This window comes from Lepidochelys kempii, chromosome 21, assembly GCF_965140285.1.
Source record: "Lepidochelys kempii isolate rLepKem1 chromosome 21, rLepKem1.hap1, whole genome shotgun sequence".
Lineage (NCBI taxonomy): Eukaryota > Metazoa > Chordata > Testudines > Cheloniidae > Lepidochelys > Lepidochelys kempii.
In genome coordinates this window covers 2232190-2257070 of record NC_136400.1, presented here as the reverse complement: position 1 = coordinate 2257070, position 24881 = coordinate 2232190, and the positions used below count along the sequence as shown (strand labels likewise).

General features: G+C 51.6%; 1 protein-coding gene across 2 annotated transcripts in view; it reads left to right on the top strand.

Moving 5' to 3' along the window:
- The window catches only part of TAFA3 (TAFA chemokine like family member 3), a 71487-nt gene that overhangs the window by 20286 nt on the left and 26320 nt on the right, over nt 1-24881 (top strand). The window contains exons 2-3 of one of the 2 annotated variants that reach the window (XM_073320073.2): nt 11715-11803; nt 12710-12825. In XM_073320073.2, the coding sequence (XP_073176174.1) occupies nt 11769-11803; nt 12710-12825 (151 nt within the window). In that variant the 5' untranslated portion in view covers nt 11715-11768. The other variant, XM_073320074.1, reaches the window with a different exon arrangement.

Sequence of the window (24881 nt, the reverse complement as noted above, 5' to 3'; positions counted from 1 at the left end):
GCTGCACTGGGCAGGTGCCGTCTTCAGAGAGAGCAGCTCAGGACAGCCCAGAGACCCTGAGCAGGATAGCGGCAGCCCAGCCTGGTGCACCCTACCAGACGGGAACCAGAGCTGGCTTTGCTTCCCATGGTCTGTGCAACACTCCCTGCCCCTGGCTGTAATTTCACTCTTGATAGAGGAAATGGTTCTACATTTCCTGTGGTTCCATCACCGACCCTGAAGGGCATGTCCTCAGTCCAGTTCCCCGTGGCCAGTGGCAGGCTGAGGACCCTGGCCAAGGCTGGGAGGGAGACTGTTGCAGCGGCTCCTCTCTTTTGAGTTAGCGGGTGTCTCCCACCCTCTCACAGATGGCACTTATTGGGGCCTGTTAACAGCTGTGTGTCTAGTAGCTGCCCGCTGATACCCTGCAGGCTCTGTACCAGGGCAGTTAGTTAATATTCAATGTCCGTCCATGTGCACGTGGGAATGGTGAGAGGTGTGCTGTGAATAGAGCTCCCTGAGATATCTGTGTGTGGGAGGATGGGGTGCTGGACCTGGGAAAGCAGAGGAATGCTGCTCTCCTGGCAAGTTAACCCACCGGCATCCCATCCAGTCGGGTGCCGAGAGGGGCAGAGCCTCGGTGTGTGAGTCAAGCAGAAGGAAAGGAAAGAAACTAGCCCCTTCCCCATTGCCCCCCCCAGCCCCCTCCACCAGCTCACAGTGCTCAGTGCTCAGAAGGCCTGTCTCCTAAATTCTCATCTGTGGTCCACGTGCCACTCATTAGCCGGGGTGACTGCCAGGCATAGATACAGGAAGCAGGGTAATCCCATTAGTACAAGCGCCTGGAGAGCGCTCCGCTCTTCAAAGGAAGCTTAAAGAAGGCGGGGGTTGAGTCTGTTATTGTAACAGGAGTGACAGGTCTAACCTCCTCCCCCAGGGATTTGTTGCACACTAGCGATGCCATGCCATGCTGTCCCGTGCCGTTCCATTCCACCTGGGCCATGCCCTGCCATTCTGTGCTGTCCCGTCCTGTGCAGTGCCATTCTCCCATGTCACCCTGGGCCATTCCAGGCTGGCTTAGTCTTGTAGACTTAAGGCCAGAAGATAACCATTCTGGTTATCTGATCTGACCTCCTTCCTAACCTGCACCAGATGATTCTGCACAATAATCTCTTTGGGGCGTCCAGTAGCTTCTGAGTGAGGTAGAGCGTGTCTGAGCTAGACAGAGAATCTGGTCTTGATTTAAAAACTGAAACCTGCTGCATCCCTTGGGAAATGGCTCGTGTGGTTAACGACCCTCCTCGCTAACAACCCCATGTCCTGAGTTCTGCCAAGAGAAGCTATCCTGTGTCATGCCTTGCTGTCCCAGTTTGTCTTGGGTTACACCCCGCTGTCCTGGGCTGGCTCATCTTTCCTACTTGGGAGCCAGGAGGTGCTAACAGAAGAGGTGATCATAACTGTCCTTTAGGCCTCCAGATCTATAATTTGTACTCAGCCTGAGTTTATAGACCACACAGCTTGTTGCATCCCTGACCCCTGCTGCCCAGTCCCACTGGAGCCTCCCCATGTGCAAATGCCTGTGAAATTCCCACTGCTTATTTATCATTTAACCCTGTTGTTTCTCCGGCCCAGTTGAGTTCACTTTCCACCCCATGAATTATTCCCTGTGCACGACGTCCAGACGTCTTTCATTTCACCCTTTCCTCTGGCAGCTTCGGCCTCACTCATAAATATTTACTCTGCCTGTGTGCACAGCGCTGTAATGAAATAATCAGTGGCTGGCTCACCAGTGATGGTGGGGAGTGTTTTGAGGTGTACATTACAGTCCCTGCCTCACATTACTGAGAGCAGCTTTGAGCTCCGGCTGAATCATTTATTGAACAGAGGGTGCTGCATATGAATCGCTGTGTGTTGCAGGAAGCGTAATAACCAGGGGAACTGCGCAGGGCTCTTGGGAAGGGCAGAGACTCAGACAGGCACTCAAGTTTCTGTGCTTTTGGACAAGAAGGGGTTCAGTCCTGGCCTGTCTTGCGATGTAAATTATGTTATTAATTGTATTATGGTCGCCCCTGAAGGCCCCCACTGCAAATGAGCCCCTTTGTGCTAGGTGCCATAAGTATACCTGGTAAGAGGCAGCCCCTGGCTCAGAGAACTCACAGTCTAAAGGTGAGAGGGGAAGAGATTTGCCCAAGATAACCCCCAAGGCAGTGGTGGAGCTGGAAGTAAACAGGTCTCCTGACTCCCAGTCCAGTGCACTATCCACTGGGCTATACTTCATTGTTATGGGGTGTAAATGGCAGGGCTCACTGTCCCCAAGGGTTATCATTAGAGCTGGGTGAAATATTTTGCCTGAAAAAATTTCTCATCTGAAAACATGGGTTTGTCAAAATCCAAATTTTCTCTGGGAAAATACTGATTCTGACAAAACATTTCCATTTTCGTGGTCAGGCACGCCCATACTAGCTTTGATTGGGCTAGCATGGGGAACAATAGCCGTGAATATGTGGCTGCCTGGGCTAGCCGCATGAGTGCACGGCCGCTCAGCCCCTGGGTACATACTCCGGGAACTAACCCGTGCTGGAGGCTGTGCCACCCGTCTACACAGCTATCGCTTACCCATGCTAGCTAGCTCACCCTAGCTCCAGTATGTTCCACCTTCGTGGGCGGGGCGGGTGTACTCTAACGAGATGTAGAGACGCATGATGTGTTTTCCTGCAACAGAGCAGAGGCCCCTCTAGCCCGTTATCCTGTCTCCAATGGTGGCTGGTCCCAGCTACCTCTGAAGTTGATTGAACTCTAATGGATAACAATGCAATATGAGGCCCATTCCAGCTACGGTTTTGTCCTATTTAGCATAACAGTGAATATTCCTATTGGCAGTAGAAATGCCAAATCCGTTTAGAAACCTGCTAAATTCAGGAGCTCTGCAGGTGTCTTCTCCTCGGGTGCACGAGGCAGAGGAGGGAGACCGTGATCTCGGAACTGGGAGTCTCCGAAATGAACAGCCACATGGCTGGGTTCTGTGCTCGGGACAGTCAGTACAAACTTGCTAATGATCGGGGTGGGGGTTGTGTCTGCTCCCTCTGATACCTCCAGCCCTCTGCTGCTGCCTCCTGCTTTGTATCCACAGGGAGGTGTTTGGTGATTGGCACTTCCGCATCCTGGCTAGAAAAGCCCCTCCTGGAGAAGGCCCTTGGCAGAGAGAGATTATAATGCAGGGCCTCGGAGTAGGTAATCTAATGGGCCCCTTCTGGTGCTGTTCTCAGGAGCACAAGTGACCGGAGACCTGACCAAGACAATGGAGTATTTCACTCCAAGAATGGTGGGCAGCAGTGTGGCATGGGGCTGGGTAGGCAGCGAGGCTGGGCTGCGTGGGTAGCCGAGGGAAAGGGCTGCAGTCCTGTGATCAGTGTCGCACAGGTACACTGCTCTGCTTCATCTCTGCCCGTTACCCGAGGCCCGCTGGAAATGCGCTATGTGAATTCTGGACCTGCTCTGCGTTCACCTTGCGTTTGCTGTGCGGTTTCTAGGTATTGATGGATTTTCACTCAACAGAGGAATATCCTCTTCCTGCGGAGACAATTTTTTCACAGCATGACTGTATGTGGGGCCAGCCCTGGGTCTGGCCCCCTAGCTGTAGGTTTCATCCTCACTAGGATTCCAGAAAGGAGGGATGAGTCTGCATTTAGGGCACTGGGCTGGGATTCAGGAGATCTGTGATCAGGTCCCAGCTCTGCCCCACGTTCCCTGTGTGACCCTGGGCAAGTTGCACGAGGTCAGATTGTCCAAAGAGCCCCCCTTGTGACACGGCCAGATTTTCCTGGTTGGCACCCGCTGTGCTGAGCTCCTGTGAAAACCTGCCCCCTTGTTTTGATGCCTCAGTTTCCCACTTGTAAAATGGGGCTAATATTCCTTCCTGTCTTCCCTCCCTTTGTATGTCTGGTGTGATTAGACTGTAAACTCACCAGGGCACGGACTGTCGTTTCGGGCAGCGTCCCACGCAAGGAGTCCCCAGTCTCAGCTGGGGCCTCGAAGAGCTCCGGTAATACCCTTAATAATACCCATTGGGATCTGCACATTGCAGCAACCGAGCTTCCATCCTGGCCCTCCAAAGGGTGTTTCACTCGCAGGGCTGGAGCCCCATTACACATGGATAGATTAACTGCACCCTGGGTAGGAAGTTGCTCTCCCTTTCCCAATAGGAAGGATCCCCAAGGGACTGAGTGGCAGCGTTTTGTCACATTTGGGTTTGGAGACCATTTCTTTTCTTTCACCATGACATAGAAAAGCGCGAGAGAGAGGAGCTCCGGGAATGTTTGTGTCAGGCCTGAGACGTTCCCCAGGATTTTCCCTCATATGAGTAGAGAGTGCACGGGCAGCCCTTGCTGAATTAGCACCATAAATGTTTGACGGGTTCTGTCTTGCAGTCGGACCATCTTTCACCGGCGAGAAGTAAATAAAATCATCCCCTCTTGGTGGGGGAGAGAAGCTGGCTGTGACGCTGAGTGGAAGCAGCTGCTGTCAGTGTGCAATGCCCAGCCCTTCTGAGCAGTTCAGTGTTGTGTGCTATGGTAATCCGTCCGATGAGCTCATGTTTGTATTGTCGGCGCCAGCCGGCGAGAGACGTGCAAACGGTCATTTCTCCCCGCAGGCAGTCCAGAAGGATAACGCATGCAGAGACGGGGATGGCGGGAGGTGGCATTGTCTCTTTCTCAGCTGTGTGTGACGTGCCGCTTCCTGCGAAGCTGGTTAGAGCAGGCGAGTGGCAGTGAGAACTCCTGACTGCTAATGCTGACTCGCTGTGTGACCTTGGGTGTGTCCCTTGAATGCCCTGCCTCAGTTTCCCTCTCCTCACTGCTGGCTCCTGTAATTAATGTATTCGCTTTTGTTGTCTCGGTACGTGCCGTCGCAGGGCAGGGTGCTATACAGACAGTGAAGAAGGCAAGGCCCCTTGCTATGGGGCTTACAAGCTAGGGGCCAGATGCTGTCCTCCAAAGTGCCCCGCAGGGTCCTGTTGAAGTTGAGCCAGAACAAGGGGGGTGGAGGAGTGGAGATTGCCGGAAATAAAGGGAAAGGCGAGCGGCTCTGTTTGTGCCTGGAGAGCCAGGCAAGGGCAGAACTGCAGCCCAGTAGCCAGCTGTGGGGCCACAGGACGGGCTGGGTTTTACTTTCTTTCTCCTGTGTGTGACGCCACACCATGCAGGGACAGTCCCGTTCCAAGGCAGTTCTAGCTCTGCTAGCCACACTTCGCAGCTAACCCCCTGGCCCGTTTTATTCTGGGGCAAGAAAATGGACACTGGGTAACTTCTGCCTCCGTGGAGCCTGGTCCGGGGTGCTCAGGTGGCGTGGGATGGCTGTGCTGGGCTGTCCGCCAGCAGAGTGGCTCAGAGCAGGGAGGCAGGTTTGTTGCATAGGGGCCTGAAGGGTCATGGGTTCAGTTCCCGCTTCAGCCGTAGCCCCCTCCCCCGTGTGACCTTGGGGCAGTGACTTGGCTGCTCTCTGCCCAGTGGGGATAGCAGCCCTGCCCTGCCTCCCAGGAGGATAAATGCCTTAAAGATTGTGAGGTGCTCAGATAGTACAGCCTGGGGGGCCAGGTCAGACCTAAAGGGAGAGCCCATGGGGTGGCACTGAGAGGGGCAGGGAGAGGAGACAATTGATCACCAGCCTCATTAATCTCTGAAGCCACAGCACCTGGTCCTTGGCACAGTTCCCCGGTTCAGATGGCCATAAAGCGAGCTCGGCCTGCTCAGTTATTCTACCTCAGCGCCCACCATCTGCCCCGTGAAACGCCAGCGAGCGCGCCTGCATTAGGTTGAGGTGAGAGTGGCAATACTTGTTGCTGTGTGCGGGGACGTGGGCATTTGGCAGGCCAGGCAGTCTGTAGACACTAACCATCTGAGCCTCAGCAGCCCCCCCCTTCATTTTACAACAGGGAAACAGAGGCACGGAGCACTTAAGAGACTCAGTGGCAGAGCTGGTCACAGAACTCAGGCATATTGACTCCCAGTGCCGCTTCCAAGGGCACTCCAGTGAAAAGGAGGGAGGCAGGTGTTGACAGTGACAGCAGATTGAGCACTGGCTCCAAGATGCTGCCCCTGCTGCATGGCGCCAGCCAACACCTTCCCTCATTGCTGTTCAGGGAGCGCTGTGAGGATGTGCGTCATGTGCGATGCGTGCTCAGCTCCAGGACAGCTATGTCCTGGGTTACGAAAAACCCAGCCAGTGCCAGCCAGCCTGGTGGGATGGGCATGTGGCATCAGAGAACCAGCTGCTGCTAGGAATCGCATCTGCAACCGGAGACGGGGGGGAATAAAACGGGGGAGAATGGAGCAGCCAGGCCAGGCACAGAGCTGCCTGAACAAGGACAGCTGCCCACTGCTCTGCCGGCTTGGATCCATCCCTGGCACGTTCCCCGCATGGTGCTGGAGGGGCCACCTGCCATTCTGTACCCTGCAGCCTGCCCATGGGCACAGTGTACCCTGCTGTTTGGACCCTGGGAGCATGGCCCTTGCTTGGCAGTGCCAGTGTGTTGCAGCTGGCTGAGGTCCTACGGTGTCAGCGAACGATCTCCGAGCGGAGGGTGGGGAGGGGGACCCATGATAGAAGGGAAGAAATATCCCGGGACTTGGAATCTGGGGAGGAGGGGAGGAAGAAGGGTTACTCTTTAGATCGACTTCCCAAAGCAATGGGGCGATGGTGCCAGGGCAGCACGCTCCCTCCCTGTCACTGCACTCCTGGAGGGGTTAGCGTTCACAGGATCACTTACACTGCCAGGCAGACCCGCCATGCCATACGGGGATGGTGCCACGCTGCTTCATGCTCATGGGACATCATGCCAGCATTTGGTGCTCCAGTAGGGAAAAAACTCTATTGGCACTAGCCAGCTGAGCCTCACAAACTACCACCTCATCTTACAGCTGGGGAAACTGAGGCACAGAGCACTTAGGTGACTTGTCCAACTCAGTGGCAGAGCCAGGGATAGTGCCCAGGAATCCTGACCCCTAGCCCCTGCTCCAGTCCCTAGGCCGTGCGATTCCCCTTTGCAATCACAGAGGTGCGGTGCTGAGGGCCAGTACAAATGTGTGAGGTAATGAAATGGCAGCAAAGACAGGAAGGGGCTTGACAAGGCACTGCCAGGCAGGATTCCACACGGGCAGGCAGCCAGCAGCCCAGAGTAGAGTCGGCCTGGTCTGCCAAGCATGGCTCGTAAATTCCTTCCTCTGGAGTCGGTGTCATTTCCCAGGGTCCTCAGCAGCCAGGAGCTGCAGCAGCAACAGATTTCCTTGCCTGTCCGCTGGCTCATCGTGGTGATTTGCTTCGTGCATCTGTGTGGGATTACAGCCACTTGGTCTTGTGACCATGCTTCTCTGTAAAGTGGGGAAGGAGCAGACATTCCTTAGCAACCGACATTAATTTCAAGCTGATTAGGATTGCATGCCATGGGTCAGTGGTGGTTGGTCCCTGCGTATGGCCTGCAGACAGCACTGTTAAAGTGAGGAGGTGGATGTTCTTTCCTGGAGAGAGGCTCAGCTCCCCGGCAGTCTCCTGCTCCTGTATTTTCAGTGCCGAGCGCAGGGGCTCCATAAGAACTTCCCCCCTGAGGCGGCGATGCCCCGCGAACCAGGGGCACACGTGTTTGGAGACAGGAGGGCAAGCGGTGGGTAAATCCCACCAGCTGGCAACCATGTGCCTCTGCTGGAAATATTGAGACTTTGCTCCTGAACAATACCTGGATGTGTGAACTGGCCAGGTGTGCAATTTAACATCGAGGCTGGGGAAGAGGGGACCTATCGGTGGATTCCTAGGATGGTCTCTCCCCTCCTCCATCTCAGTGCTCCCCCCCGCACATTTTCTGCAGATGCCTGGCACAGGGTGCAATCCAGTCTATTCCGAAGGCCTCTGACTTCCCCTTCAGGCGTATTGTACTGGGACAAAGGGATGAGCCATCTCTGGCTGGGGTTGATGGAACGAGAGTGACTCTGTCACAGGCAGGCATTATTCCAGCTTCCCTGCGATGGGGTGGTGGGGTTTTAACAAAGCCCCGCTGTCCTGTCACGGGGTCCTGCCAGAGCAAACGTGGCTGGCACATGGGGCAAGCAGCGGAGAGCTGGGTGTAGAAGGGCAGGTCCTGTCTGGATAAGGAGAGACTGGGCCCAGCTTAGTGATTGTCAATCGTAGAAATGCGAGTGGGAAAGGTCTTTTAGGGCCATTTAATTCATCTGGTAAAAGCATGTTCCTTACAGAGTATTGCTGCTTTCCAATGAATTGCTCAGTCTGGCTTTAAAAGCCTCCAGCCTTGTGCCCCTACAGCTGGCACTGTTCTCCTTCTATGCAGCTGGCTCCTGCCTAGCTGTCAGGAGAGAGATAGTAGCTGGTCTCGCGTTTAGGACACGGGACTGGAGCTTAGGAGACCTGAGTTTTCTTCCCAGCTCTGCTGGTGACTTTGTGCAAGTCTTTTCCCATCTGTGCCTGTCTTGTCTATTTAGATGTAAGCTTCTTGGGGCAGGGACTGCCTCTCACTCGGTGCACACAGCTCCCTGCTGGCCCTGGGACACATCAGCCTGTTCTGACGGGGCTGGTTTTTGGCTGCCCTGGGACACGTCAGCCTCTTCTGATGGAGGCAGGTTGCTGCCTGGCCCTGCGTCAGGTCAGCCAGAGCTGCTCATGAGCATCTGCATCAGCACAGATAGTATTTACTGACTCCAGCTTGTCTGTAATAAATCCTGGCTTGGCACCGAAGCTTTACAGGGGACGTGGTTATTTGCCCTGGACCCTGTCAGGTCCCAGCAGGCAATAAACAGGGCCATGAAGTTGTCATTTTACCTTTCAGATGCAGAATGGACTTTCTGCTATCGAGGCTGTTACCTTGATTGCTGCTTTCTCCTCGCTCCGGCGCTCTGAGCCATCCCCACCCCACGGCCATAAATATTAAGAGAGATCTATTTAAAGCTGCAGAAAGTAAAATGTTGATTTATTTTTTTAATTTCACGCAAGGAACGGAGGTGACATGACTGCTCTGCACCTGCCAGTGCATCCTGTCCTGCTCTGTGGGCACAGCCTGCAGCGTGCGGAAGGCTCCATGCAGTGGGTGCATCGATGTTTGCACACTTCCCCTTCATGTGCTGCACATTGGGGCGGGCTGTAGCACCATTGCTGTGGAGCTAGGGGCTGGGAGACAGGGCGTCCCCCTAACTAGGGCCCTGAGCTAGGAGCAGGGGACTCGGGTTCTGGTCATCTGTGTGTGAGGGCTGCTGTCAGTGACCTGGGCCTTTCAGTAGGCCTTAGGGGTTGTTATTGCCGGCTCTCAGCTACTCCCGGGAGGGTGCTCAGGTACCACAGGGCTGAGGGCTGGATCAGTCCCTGGCTGCATGCTGTGATATTTTTTCCTGCACAAACATTAAAAAGACCCCCCAAAATCCAGATTCTACAACCTTGAAATTGTTTGAAAAATCAGCCCCGAGTTACCTGGGGGGCCCTCTGGAGTGGCACGCAGGAGCTGTGCGCTCAGTTCCTGCTGCTCACAGGATCCACCTGTGACCGTGGGCCAGTCCCTGGATCCCTTGTCTGTCTTGTCAGGACCCGTGGGGCAAGGGATGCCTCTCCCTAGATTTCTGCATAGAGCCGGGCCCTGACCTCCGTTGGTGCTTCTCCCAACATAGAAATGATTACAATAGTCCCTAGCGACAGGTGTCAGCATCACACAGCCACCCCCTCTCCTCCCTGTGAGCCCTAATTACCCCCATTGGAGGCCTCAGCAGAGGTGCCAGGGCTGAGACTGAGCTCCCCACTTCCCTGTCGAGCTGGTTTCTCCAGGGCAGGGAGCCGGGTACGGGGGAAGGCGGCCCTGCTGCCACCTGAGAGGTAGCTGTTCTTCGGCCCGCTAGAGGACTGGCTCTCCAGAGGCGTCAGTCTGTCACCAGCCCCAGATTCGCTAGAGGGGGCCAGGGCTGCTCCAGGGCATGCTGACTGATGGAGGAGCCGAGTCATGCTCAGGGAAACCCCCACCTGCCTGGGAGGTGGCCAGGGGTCCCCCAGCGGGCTGTGGCCCTTGCTTGGTCCCTCTGTTTTTGACACACAGTTCGGAGCAAAGCAGCTGCATTTATCTCCTATCAAGTCGTTGCCCTAGGGCAGGCACAGCTCGCCTGGGCTGGGTGCCGGAGGAGCACAACAGGGTGTCCCCAGCGGGCTGAGGAGAGGCAGGGCTGGAGCGCGCAGCTGCTGAGCGGAGAGCTGGCTCCGGAGGTCTCTTCCGAACCCGCGTGGTCCTATGACGGAGTTCTGGCTGTGGTTGGGCAGCCTGTGGCTCTGGGTAGCGATGTCCAGGTGCAGTGTCTGCCCTCTGCAGGTGCCTCGTTTTGCCAGGCCACTGCTGAGATTCCCAGGAGACCTGCCCATAAAAGTTTTGTCTCTGCCAGCACAGTGCGGTTTTCCTGTGTCCCTCGTTTCACTGTGTAATCAGGGCAGGTGGTAAGTAAGTGCTATGTCTTACCGTTGGGGGAACCAATGTAAGTCTGTATGTATGGATCATGTATTATTTGTGGCAGTCTTACAAACCAAATGCTGCAGCTGTTCCTAAGGAAAGTCGGTCCTGTGGTTGAGATGCTGGAGTGGGACTCAGCAGGTCAGAGGTCGGTTCCCAGCTCTTCCACAGTCTGCTTATGTAACCTTGGGCAAGTCATGTCATTGCATTGTGCCTCAGTTTCCCCATATGTAAAACAGGGAGAATGATGGCCCCTTCTGCAAGCATTTGTCTCTCTTTTCTACCTAGAATGCAAACTCTTCAAAGCAGCAGCTGTCTACCAATCGGTGTATGTACAGTGTCTCGTGCAGCGTGGCTCTGATCCACAGTGCTCCCATAATGATAATGTGGGGGTCAGCCCCTGTCCAGTGAAGGCAGATGCTGTGAAAATATCTCACTGTTAGTTTACTCTCTCATTTTACTTATACTCTGAATCTGTTCAGCGTGTCTGCGCTACGTGCGTAGCGTGGGTGTATATTGGGTCTGGTTCTGATAACAGTGACACCAGTGAAATCAAGAATAGCGCCGCTGAAATCAACGGAGTTTAAAACTGGGACAAATAAGCTCAGAATTAGGACCACTGGAGTATTTAAGGGATTTTTAAGCATCTCCTTGAATCATTTAAAGGATTGGTTTCTCGATTGGGTGGCTGGTTTGGTCTTTGGCTGAAATTTGTTCAGTGTATTATGTCATGAGAACAGCTGGTCAGGAATTTTTCAATGACACTTTTTTTTGGTTGGAAAAATGTCAATTTGTTGAAAGCAAAACTTTTTGCGTAAACGTATCAGGTTCAATGAAGCTTTCCTCGGGAAAGGTTTCTCAGGTGCAGCGTGGGATTTCTGGTCAGAACCAGAGAGATGTGGGTGTGAGAGAGGATGTGGGTGTACAGGGTGTGAGTGGGTGTGTGCATGGCCTCCTACAAATGGACGATGAGTGCTCTGCGCAGGCACATACTGTCTCCTCCCTCCGCGTGACCTAGGGGCCCTGCTCCATTGCCGTGCTGAGTAGGAAACCTGTATTTTCAGAGCCACAGGGTGGGAATGCTGGGCCCTCCTGGTGGCACAGAGGATTTGATTGCGATGCCTGAATAATTGCAGCTGTGGGTCATTCCAAGTCAGCTTGCTCCCAAGGAGCTGTGATCCTTTCTGATTTGCTCAGGTGGAGCGCTCATAGACGATGTCATTATTCAAGTGGCTGTTTCTCTCTCTGCTTTCAGATGCCCTGATGTTCGCCCTTTTCTGTAAAGAGCAGATCTGTCGGAGACTGGCGAATGCAGAGGCAGTGGCTGCGAAACCCCAGTAAGAGGTAAATATCTCTGCCAATGCGACTGGGTCAATGGCACGGCCTCTTCTTGCTTGAACAGACAATATTGCTTTCAGAAATCTGAACAGATCTCTGCGACAAGGGTGAGTTCTGAATGGCGCATGCTGGTGGGTGGGTGGGTTCCCTCCAGGGGTGTTCACCTGAAATGACAAGGTGCGTTTTTGCCCTCTGTTTTCTAAGCATGAAAATACTTTGGGCCAAATGTGGTGCCAGTTGCCCAGGTGTAAATCCAGAGTAGCTCCGCTGGAGTCGGGGGGGGTTAGGCCGGTATAACGAGAAGCAGAATCTGTCCTTTTAAGCACCACCCCAGAAGGTAGGTTCCCTCTCACCGCCTCCATGCTGCTGCTGCCTTTAAAGAGAGAAGAGAGACCGAGGTAATGCGGCAGCTGGGAAGGCCTGAGAAGAGGCATCCCCCCTTGAACAGGAGAATGAGCCCCTTGTCTCACTGTGCAGGAGTGAAAAAGAAGCATGTGGTCAGATTCAGGCATCTCTCCCAAGTGAGCAGTTCTAGGACTCCCATCTCTGTCCCTAGCAAGGGCAGCTCCCAGGGTAGAAGGGCAGAGGCTGCGTTGCTGGTGGAAGGCACCCAAGTGGATGAGAGGGTTTAGTGAAAGGGGAATAATGATACCTCCCAAGCTCTGTGCATTGTGTGTGTGCGCTCTGTGAACAAAGCGTGGGCAGGGCTTGGTCTTCTGCAGCAATTCCGTCTTTAATCCTGTGTGTCTCCGCTGCGTTCTGGGACAGCGAGTGCCACCTCGCCGAGATTTCGTTCTAGCAGCATGCTGCTGCCTCTAACCCACCTCCCTCCTCAGACCCGTCCCCTGGCCTGCTGCACATTGCTGGAGTTCTCTCTTTTTGCATCTCTCTCTTTCTTTTTGTTTTTGGTAGAATGAGTGAAAGAGACATACAAAGTTTGAGCAAATGGGTATTGGTGCTCACTCTCTGCCTTATCACGCTATGGGGAAGATTGACACTGGCCTCATCACATCACAGAAGCCATTCAGGTAGGGCGAGTTGTATATCTTATTTCATTCATAACACCCCTGCATGCTAACCCAAGTCTACAGCATCTGAGTGTCTTGAATGGGGGGGTTCCAATGAGTGGTTTGGGGATGGGACAAAGTGATTATTTACAGTCTTACTGGCTTCATTCTTGGCTATGAAGTTGCCATTGCTTTATTAACCCAGCTTGCCACCAGACCCCGTCAACTGCACTGCAGCACCTTGGTAGTGCTCAGCCAGGATGCAATAGAGTTGCAAAGTTTGCAGATGATACTGAACTGCTCAAGATAGTTAAGACCAAAGCAGACTGTGAAGAACTTCAAAAAGATCTCACAGAACTAAGTGATTGGGCAACAAAATGGCAAATGAAATTTCATGTGGATAAATGTAAAATAACGCACATTGGAAAAAATAACCCCAACTATACGTACAATATGATGGGGGCTAATTTAGCTACAACTAATCAGGAGAAAGATCTTGGTGTCATCGTGGGTAGTTCTGTGAAGAAGTCCACGCAGTGTGCAGCGGCAGTCAAAAAAGCAAACGGGATGTTAGGAATCATTAAAAAAGGGGTAGAGAATAAGACGGAGAATATCTTATTGCCCTCATATAAATCCATGGTACGCCCACATCTTGAATACTGCGTACAGATGTGGTCTCCTCATCTCAAAAAAGATATGCTGGCATTAGAAAAGGTTCAGAGAAGGGCAACTAAAATGATTAGGGGTTTGGAACGGGTCCCATATGAGGAGAGATTAAAGAGGCTAGGACTTTTCAGCTTGGAAAAGAGGAGACTAAGGGGGGATATGATAGAGGTCTATAAAATCATGCGTGGTGTGGAGAAAGTGAATAAGGAAAAATTATTTACTTGTTCCCATAATATAAGAACAAGGGGCCACCAAATGAAATTAATGGGCAGCAGATGTAAAACAAATAAAAGGAAGTTCTTCTTCACTCAGTGCACAGTCAACCTGTGGAACTCCTTGCCTGAGGAGGTTGTGAAGGCTAGGACAATAATGGGGTTTAAAAGAGAACTAGATAAATTCATGGAGGTTAAGTCCATTAATGGCTATTAGCTAGGATGGGTAAGGAATGGTGTCCCTAGTGTCTGTTTGTCAGAGGGTGGAGATGGATGGCAGGAGAGAGATCACTAGATCATTACCTGTTAGGTTCACTTCCTCTGGGGCACCTGGCATTGGCCACTCTCGGCAGACAGGATACTGGGCTGGATGGACCTTTGATCTGACCCAGTATGGCCATTCTTACGATCTTAGATAATCAGGGGCTGAGGACAAAGTCCTGTCACTGGGCTCAGGAAGAGACTGGCTGAAACCATGCTAGCGGGAGTAATGTCCTGCCCAACACAAGGGTTGGGCTCAGTGAATCGAGAGCCTCATGGACTCACTGCAGTAACATGGGGCTTCCTCATAGCCCCCTGCAGAAGCCAATAAAAATAGGTCAGTGGGATGTATGTGTTCTCTCCAATAGAGGAGACACCGTAGGTAAGGCTGTGTTGGGATTTTCACGTACAGCAGGGACTGCAGCTCTTTGTGTGGATAGGGTTGTGTAGCCTCAGAAAACTTACGGCACTTCGCCTTAGGCACTCGACTTTTCTGAGCAGTTTGCCAGTAAATGTGTTAACTGGGCTCTGAGTTGTAATTATTTTAAAATGGGCCCTTTCGGAATTATTGTTTGGTGAGTCTAACCATTTTTTGGCTCTGAATGTTTGGATTTGAAAACTGGTTCACTTCTTGACTATAGCAAAATCTAAGGCATCTATGTTTCAAGTCTATTAATGTGTTAATTTTTGATTGCTGAATACTGTTAGTCATAACCATTTCTATCTAGGTCAGAGTTATTGTCATGAAGTACATTTGTCATCAGATAGACACTCTAGACTTTAAGCTTGCATTAAAAATATAAAATGTTATCCCTCCGGTTGTGAAGGTAATCTTAAAATATGAACGGAGCGTGGACTGATGTAGAACTCAAATCACATGGCAGTACACCTCGCTCTGACATGTTGTGATTTCCTTATACATCATATCCTGAGTATACCTACGAACCATCCCCTATCTGTGAACCTCAATATCATCTCTGTGTGTATCCGAATGTTAAGAGTATGTATTGTGTATGACTGATCAGAATTTTTTGAGGGTCTGGGCCAAAGCGACTGCATGGGAGAGTCAGTAATGTAGTGGTGGGGCTCTGTAGCGGGATGGCAAAGGACTAATGCTTGGAGACTGGTACTGGGTTAGGTGAAAATGCTGCCCTCATGGCTTCCTTGCTCTCTAGTGTTTGCGTTGCTGGGCGGAAATACACGGCCACAGCCATAAGTTTACGTTCGCACAGATTTTTGGGTGGGTCTGTCTAATTACACACACATCAGAATCCAGCAGACACAGATGTGTCCCACTTCCTACGCCATCTCCGAAGCAAGTGGTTTGGAGTGCTGGGCAGAGGAAACACAGACCGTTACAACTTCACAGGATTCCGGGTTGAGTTTGCATCGTTGGCACGATCCCTGATTGCCCCAGCTAGAGCTGAGTGGCTGCTCACTGCAGATCCACAGCCATCATGGTGTACAGCCTGAACAGCACCTCTTCAGCCTGGTACAGGGGCCTGAACCCTGTTACTTTGTTGCGTGGTGTCTCTCTTACAGTGTAGGAATTACAGAGAGAGAGAGATCAAGGAAATGAATAATAAGCAACTGTCTGGGGAGAGGGAACGTAGGCAGCCACAGCTCCAATCCCAGCTGAGCCTGTCTGGGGAACCTGGAGATGCTGGGCTGTAAATGCAGTTTGTTCATTCTGCCCTGCAGTTTATTTTCCGTGTCTCCTTTGAAAGCAAACCCCTTGAGTGGTTTGGATCAACTGGTTTGGCAGGGGGGAAGCCTGACTTGACTCTGAGCAATCAAACTCGCCCTGGAAATTTTAAGATTCAGCTAATGTGTCCCACTTGGTCTCCCTTGTCTTCATGTTTGTTCCCCCTGTTCTTCTCCGTTCTGCCACAGACTTCAAGCTTTTTAACTGGCAGCCCATCGTGGTTCCAGAAAATGAGAGGCTTCTTTTTCTCCTGCCCATGCTGCTCTGTGCCAGTCAGCCCAGCCTTCCCCTGCACCCAGCTGCCAGCATAAAACTTCAGACCAGTTTTGAGCTGCATTATATTCTGTGATATGCACAACTGCCTCAGTGTGAGCCAAGAAAGGAGCGATGGTCACAAAGTAAAGAGATCCAGAATAGGGGCTTATAACTGAAATCCAGACAGAACCATTAACCCTGGCTAGAGATGGTACTGTGGCTGGAGACCAGACACTGTAATACGATCTGTGTTTGGGAGAGACGATATTTAAAGATTAAACTGAATATGCTCTTGCATGACCCGACACCTAACCCTTTCCCCATTTCTGACATTTTCCCTGACAGTTAAAACAGTTCTAATCCCGTAATCCCCATCCTTAAAACCAACATGTCTCCCAATGTGACTGTCTCAACCAGCTAGTCAGCACTTACCTGCTTTACTCACTTTGTAACCTATAACAGGTGCATATGATGATAAACCTCCATAATCATCTCTGGAATTATCTTTAGCAAGAGCTCAGGGCTTCCCAGGATATCTACTTGAGTGATGTCCCAGATGTGATCTTTGATTGTTGGTTGTGAAGTCTGAAACTGAAAATGCAGCCCTGGCTAGGGAAATATTCCTATCAGACATACTTTGGCTGGAGCTTGCTGGATTTGCAGGATTTGCAGTGTTTGCAGATGTGTTTATTCAGTTAGATAAATCCATAGAGGTTTTAATTTTAGCATAATGCTCTGTTTGTTATCACTGCACATCCCCAGTGTTAATCTGGATGGAGACTGACAGATAGACCACGGGTAGCAAACCTTCACTTCTGTCCAAAACACATACCACAGAGTTGAAAGTCATGACATGTCTTGAGATCCAGACATGAGCAGCTGGAGTGATCAGGAACATGCTAGCAGATACTTTAAACAGGTCTTTGTTCCTTCCAAGAGGATAAGAGAATATACAACCCGGGGACAATGGCGCACACACTGGTGCCTAAAATTAGGTGCCTATATTCCAGTTTAGGCATTGAAATAAGTGGTCCCATTTTCAAAGGTGTGGTGAGCACCCCAGCTACTCCCAAAAAAGTCGTCTAGAACTGCCAGGGTGTGAAAATCAGGCCTGAAATGAATAAACCACAGACTCGAAACAGAGCAAATGCTTAGCTCTATTTGTGTGGTGTGACTTAAATCCAGATTCTACACTGCTTTGTACATATGTTTGTGAAGAAACATGCTATGTGTTCATGTCTGTGATGTGCGTGTGTGTACATCTGTGTATTTTTGTGTATGGATATGTTACACCCAGGTAAAGAGCTATCCGTAACGGGCTAAATCTTGAAGTTCTTACTCAGGCAAAACTCCAAATGCGGACAGAGGGAATGCAATCTGGCTAACGACTGAGCTAGAACTATTGGGTTTGGCCCAATCTGTGTCTCTCTATAAATTTCTTTCCGTACTCCCTGATTTTCATGATATTGAAAGAAGTACTCACTTTTGGTGCGTGATTCTCATTTCTTCCGGGTGTGGCTTGAGTCTCCTTCAGCTTGTACAATGAGTTTCAATCTGCTGATGGGTTTTCTTCTCCAGCTGCCTCCCCCTGGTTCATTTGGGGAGGCAGTTAACAGGGGTTATATTTTGTGCCAAATTTTCTAAAGGTCGGGCTCCCAATTGTGGGTGCAGTTTGACCCTGAAAATCTGCCCTCACATTTTTGCATCTGGAATTGAACTGCAGAGGCAGAACTGGGCACTTGTGTCGCTAACACCTGTTTGTGGGAGCAGATCAGAGCGTTAGAGGCACAAGTGATTTGCCCACACGATTCATGTGCAGTTGCAAATTCTGTAAAGGAGAGATTGGGACCCCCCCCCCCACCATCAGAATGTTGGCTTAAAAACCATGTGACTTTTTTTTAAAGTAAGATGTGCCTGCGTTCTGTTTATTTGTCTTCTGTTTTTTGAAACTTTAGGGGTCATATTCTCCAGCTTTTCTCTGCAACCAGGAGAGCTAGAAACTCACTGTTTCTTTAAATGAAAGCTGAGATCCTTGTGTAATAACATAACTCTAGGAGCCAAGGCTTTGAGAAAAGCACCAATTACTGTGAGACTCGCGATAGCTGGCAACACGGTGAGCAAACAGGAAACTCAGCATCTCCTAGAGACCCCAGCCAAGATCAGGGCCTCCTTGTGCTGGGTGCTGTACAGACACAGACTGGGAGACAGTCCTGGGGCCACAGAGCTTGCGGGCTATGTGCCTTGCCCAGGGTATCATAGTAGATCAGCGATGAAATGGAACTCCTAGCCCCATGCCCTATTCACCAGGTCACACTACTTCTTAGCAAGGGGAAGACTGGAATAAAACCCTCAGTAATGTCCCCATACACACACACAGAAGAGCTCGAAGTCATCACTAAATGTAGGATCATGGATGGATTGCCATGATTGGCCAGGTTTTGGAGGTATTCGAAACCACAGCAGTGGTGGTTTGTGATGTCAACTGCCATGGGTTGGAATGAATACCATAGTCCTCCAGCCTCTTGGATTTGCAGTCTCTCCTCCCACCTCCACTTCAGATTTTCAGATTAGCCTGTGCAAATTCAAGAAAACAATGAATTTTAAACATCTGGCTTTTGAAAGAAGATCTAATCACTAACATCCACCTAGCGCACGGAGAATGCTAACCTGTCAGGATCTAGCACCGCTTCCTTGATTACGAGGTTGGATTTAAATAGCCACATAAATCAAGTGCTAAAATTAAGACATTTCTAAATGGAATAGGGAAGCACTTTGGTGAAGAATGGCTCACCGGGAAATTAATCCCCTGCACAGGTTGGTGGCCTCTAATTGGCAAGCTGGGTTTGTTGGTCCATATAATGCTCTTAGTAAGACGTTATTATCCAGATTGAAGTTGTTAGCGCTGATCATCAGAGCGCCATCCTCACGTGGATACAAGCTCATTGTTGAACGCCTGTGTGGGCAAGCATGTGTAGTCACCTGAGACCTTTGTGTGTGGGTAGTCCCCAGCTTTGTGGTTAACTTGCTGAAAGAATTACTAGTGGGTGTGTCATCGTGTGGACTGACAGCAGCAGCTTGATATTTTCGGTTTTTATGTTGCTGATCCGTTGCCTCTTGCCTAGGGAAATGGTGTGTGTCCCAGCACTTGAACGCATTACATCGAGATTGGATGTCTCTCTGAAAGACCTGCGCTAGCTCATCCAAGTAATAGACATGATGCAGGAATCACTGGGTGAGGCTCTCTAGCCTGTGCTATGCAGGAGGTCAGACTAGACAATCGTAATGATCTCGTCTGGCCTTCAGCTCTGTGACTCTCTTTATCCTGGTGCCTGGTACCCTGGCTGATTACTTGTTTCAGAAGCCTGATGGTGGGTAGTTGTTGCTGGATGGAAGTGGTAAGGCATCCGCCTGGATAGGAACCCTGGACTCTAGGCTGCCGATTTAATTAGTTGCATCACTGCACTCCCATTAAACATCAAACAGACCCCTATAATTCAGGAGCTTCAGCTGAGCAGGAAACATCACAGTTTTCAGCTGGAAAACTGCTTCAGATAGGACAGGAGCAAAAGGATCGAGTGTCATTTGGAAAGGCTGGCATGCAGAGCCCTGCCTGATGGGACAAGTACACCCTGCTAGCGACCTAGGAGAAAAGGAATAGAAACAATTCTCTTTGCTGATGAAACTTGCACCTCTTCCAAGTCCTTCCATTCCCGGCGTTGTAGAAATCCACGCCTGTGTGTGTTTGCACAGCTGTGTGTGGATGAACTACAAAACCAGGTTCTCCGGTGCCCTGCACCTGGCGCAGTCATTGGCACCAGGTGCACAGCAGGGGTGAAGTGCTTCCATTCTGGTTTAGTAGCTTTTCACACCCAGTTGCACGGGTGCAAATGACAACCCAAGGGGCAGGACAATGGAGAGTCAGGCCCTGGCATATGGCAAAGGGAAGGATCTAGTAGGTCATCTTATCCATCTCCCTGCCAGTGCAGGATCATTCCTCACTGGACGTTTGGAAGAAATTTGCAAATATGTTTACGGGATTTTGATGCCAAATTCCTATTTAACATTAATGGGAATTGTCTGTCCTAATCATTAACTATAGTAATACTAACACCTAGCCCTTATGTCACAGTTTTCATCAGTGGATCTCAAAGTGCTTTACAAAGAAAGGTATCATTTTACACGTGGGGAAACTGAGGCACCAGGAGGGAAGTGACTTGACCAAAGTCACCCAGCAGGTTAATGGCAGAGGGAGGGGACTAGAATTCAAGTCTCCCAAACCCCAGTCCAGTGCGTTATCCACTAGGCCACACTGTCTCCCATTACGTGGCTTTGAGAATCTCAGCCTTAATAGCATTATGTGTAGGAGGCACTCAGTATTTCTGTGCAGATTTCTCTCTGTACAAATGCAGACTAATTAATCCTCGCAACACTTCATGTATGTCCGTGCGTTTGTTTTTCTGTGTTGAGAGAGTCTGTATGTGCACATTTTGTGGGAGTGAACGCGTTTGCCTTTGCGTGTGTGACTTTAGCAAAGGAAACACAGTGTGCTCTGTTGTCTTGCTATGATAGAGAAGTAAAAAGGTTTGCTGGGGGAGATTACACCACACAGGTGGTTACGCATCCCGCACCAAGCTACTGCTGGTAATACTGAGATCCTTAAAGTGATTATCCTTTGCATTGTGGTAACACCTCGAAAGACCACCAGAGACCAGCTCCCCATTGTACAAGTGCTGTAGAAATGCAGATAAAGAGAGATGAATTTTAACTGGACAGGCCAGACAAAGGGAGAATGTGGGCACAGAGAAGGGAAGTGACTTGCCCAAGGTCACCCAGCCCCATGCTGGGAACAGGACCCCGGCTTCCTGATGCTTACTCCACTGCCCTGGCCATTAGACCATGTTGCCTCCCAAAGGAGTGTTTGGGCAATGAAGGGCTTACCTGAGCAGCCCTATGTGGGCTTTGGTTTCCTAGCGAGGGCCATCAGTATGGAGACTGAACCCATGTGCTGTGGGGTGGGGCTTGTGTGCGCTCCATGATGGTTCAGAGCGGCTCTTCAGAGCTGGTTGTGGGCAGGCTCCGATGCATTTCAGCCACACGGGAGGAGGGAGCCCACCCAGGAATAGTCTTGTTCTCAGCTTCTCTTCACTTTGCAGCACTCCTCATCTGTAAATGGAGTGATATGTACATCAAATGAGCTGGGAAGAGGCTGCATCTCTCCGGGGCTAGACAGCTTGTGCCGTTTCAGGTGATGCTGTACAAACCACGTTCGGCTGCTCACTTAATGGTCAACCGGACTAGGACACCGCTTTTGTTTTCTTTTTACATGCAGGTTTCCAAAGCCGGGTGCATTTACAGTGCCTTTATGCTTCTAGGAGATACGGTTTGTTGAAAGGGCTCCGGGGGGAAGTAACAGTGAGGTTGGAATGAAAGGCATGCAAGCAGCCAGGAAATGGTCATGGGCTCTCTGAGGGTTTCCCACCTTTCCCACAGGATCCAATCTGCATTTTCAGACAGAACCAATAGGAGGTTTCCCACAGTTCAGCAGAAAAAAGAAGCACCTGCCGGCCAGCTCAGAGACACCCTATGTCTCTGACTGCTCTTGTTCCCAAACTCAGGCCTCTTTCTGCACAGCTGAATGACATCAAAGGGGGACCAAGTGTGGAGCTGATCAGTGGAGCAGTGTGCAAGCAACAGCTGCCTCCACCTGGATAACCCGTAACTTGCTTTAATCCCTCCAAAGCTGTCAGTCGCCGTCCAGCATCTGCCCCGACGAGCTGCTGTTCATTAAGCTGAAATCCTGGAATGAGGGAACGGCAAAGTCATGTGTTCCAATCCTGTGAATCAAAATATTTGATGCCAAATGATTCATTTGCATAGAGTAAAAAAAGACCAAATGTCTCCCTAGTCATATGCTGGGAATTGGCCAATTCAGAGCTTTGTCCTCCTACAATACCCAGACCATGTTGCCCATGGTTAGCAGAAGGCAAACCTGGTCCAGATGAAATAAGAACTGCTCCAAATCTCACCCCCAAGCCCCTTGCTGAAAGGGAACTTAAATCACTTGCACTTTTGGAGGTTTGAAAAAGTTGTTACTTGTTGCAGTCCTGCCATGTTTCCTCATCTCTTGTTAGCTCTTATTTTTGCCTGTGCTGGGACAAAGGCGAAGCCTAAGGGAAAGATGTTTGTTTGTGGTATTTCCAGCCAGGCTGAAGCCAAACAGCAGGACCCAGATCCGGCCCACAGCTGAATAGAGGGTGGGCAGCAGCTTGCCTGGCTTTCCTGCTCACGCTCTGACAGCAGGTAACGTGATACAGACGGCACTCGAGCAGCAAGTTAGCTGCTGCCTGAAAAATATGGAAGCCCAATTGGGTCGTCTGGGATAATTGGTGGCCCCTAAACGGATTCACAGAAGCGTCTCTGCTGCCCTGCTAAAGTCAGAGCTGGACTTGTGCCCAGAAAGATGGAGTGCTGGCAGAGGCAGCCTGTTATTTACATCAGACACAAAGATTTTATTTAATTTCCATCCAGTTCTCTAGCACCCCCTCACAACACACACACACACCACCATCTCCACTCAGATCCTCCCTTCCCCAGATGGCGATGGTTCAAACCCCAACCTGCAGACAGTGCGGGCAGGTTTGTACACCTCACTGTGAGGTCTGGGCAGGCTGCATGCGATTTCCCCATGGACAGCAGGAGAGGAGCGGGGCTGCCTGAGTCTGGAGAGGAGCAGTAATGAGCTGTTACAAGGGCAGCTAACCCACAGGGCTGCCTAATGTCTCCAGCAGACTGTGCCGGGTGCAGCTACACCCCCCGGGCTGGTGTTATGAGACTGCAGAGGGAAAGGCTACCCACCACTTTCTGCATCACCTGCAGCTTTATTGGGAGCAATTACATCTGGGCAGCTAATGCTGTGCGTCTGCCCCAGGGAGGTGGATAGCCTGGGCCCAGAGGGCCCGATCTACGCAGGGCAAATCTCCAACTCCAGTCTATCCCAGGACAGGGGAGCTGGTGGCGAGAGGCCACACCATCACACAAGAGCCTTCCCCAGCTTGAAGGCAGGAGGCCAGGCCGCAGTGGAAACCCGCGCTGCCATCAGCGTTGTCCTGCACGGCGCTTTCGCAGCCAGCCAAGTGCAGCCTGCTGGGTTCGTGCCGTGGGGCGCACACACACGGACGGCAGGGGTGGGTGCTGTGGGCAGAGCCTCCGGGGCTAGCGCCAACGGGCCGGTCTCTGGGGATGCCGTGTTGATTCCCTGGCAACACCTGCCTTTCTTGTGCAGATTAGCCGTCCAGGGCCTGAATTCTGGAGCAGCACAAAGCCTGCGTGTGACTCTGGCTCCATGCGGCAGCAGGCGAGGGGCACAGTTACCATAGGCTGGCAGCAACCACGTGCTCTGTGCGCCGTGCTGTGTCCTGGGGCACAGACACAGAGCTAGCTGCCTGAGGCCGTTACCATCAGGTGCTCACCGCCGACTGGCTCCGCGGGAGTGTTCATGCCATTCAGGTGACGCACTGGGCTGCTCCGTTGCTCTGCTGAGAATTATGGCTGGAAGGTGCCCGCCTGCTGTCAGGACAGGGGCTGACTTGTTTGACAAGCAGGTGTTGCCAGTTAGGCCTCAGGCGACCGCAGAACATCATGGCCGAGGGCAGTTGGTAGCACTGTCCGGGAGCTGGGCAGGAGGCACGGGCTCACCAACAGCCTCTCTAGGCTGAGCTGGGTTTTATCCTTGCCCCATGGGGCCCAGGGCATCTGGATCGATGCCCACGCACGACTGCATGCTGACGTCTAGACACTGGCCATAGACAGGTGCTCTAGGAATGACAGTGGGGAAGTTTCTTGGCCTGTGGTCTACAGGGGATCAGATCTCCGGGGTCCCCCCCGGCCTTGGAATCTAGGAACCTCTGAGAAGCTGCTGGCTGACCAGAGGCTGGATTTTTACCAGTCCCCCAAATGAGGCACTTGTCTCTTCCTTCTGAGCACAGGCAATGTCTGTGAGAGGTTTCAGCGGCACACGCGCAGACCGCAGCCAGGTGCCTCTGCAGTGCAACTCATGGCTGTGGCTCCAAAAGGCAGGCCTCTAATCAATGTGCTGTAGCTCCCCGTAGGAGTAGGTACAAAGGCTCAGTGATAAACACGTGGGCATGTCGGATGTCACCACCCAGCAGAGGGCGGTGGGGCATACACATAAGAGCGTGTGTTGAGTGAGGGCTGGGCATTAGAGGAATGGATTAGGCATCCTGATGCCTGGGTTCTGTTTCCAGAGCTGCACCTGGGCTGGCTCCTGCCTACGCTGAAGTCATGCCTCCAGCAGCAGCATGTGGTAATTTGCCTCCCTTTCCACAGGTGTTGGCCTCCTGTGCAGAGAGCTCTGAGCTGCAGCTCACCTGGGATTCATTCCAGAGCGCCGGCACGCGGGGAGGGGGCGGCGGGGAAATGATCGGGTCTGATCAGGCCGCAGAGATAACTGCACCGGAAGCATAGCCAAGCTGGTGACTGCTGCAGAAAGCGGCAGGGGCCTGCTCTCCCCCAGTCCTTCATGCTGAGGATGGCCCTGTTTGCTCCTCTCCTCGCTTAGTCCCGGCATTACTCCCCCATGGCTTTAGGCTGCGTCCTCTCCTCTCCTCATCGCTGCTGTGTGCTATGGACCTGGTACAGCCTCATGCAGCAGCATGCATCAAACTGTAGTGTGTCATAGCTGCAGGAGCAGCCCCATTGGGACCGGGACAGGAATGGATCTTCCTTCTCCCTTGCACCAACTCTATGCTGCGAGTTTGGCTGTCGTGAGAGCAGAGGGACAAGGAATCGGAGACTCAAAGCTGCAAAAAATGTCCGTGGGATGAAGAGCAAATGGGAATGAAAATGAGGGGAGGTCTCCAGCAGGCTGTGGGGAAGGGAGGACACAGGAATGATGGACACATTAGAACTGGAGCGACATCCCCATGAGGGCTCCGCCCAGCAAGGCACTTCAGCGTGGA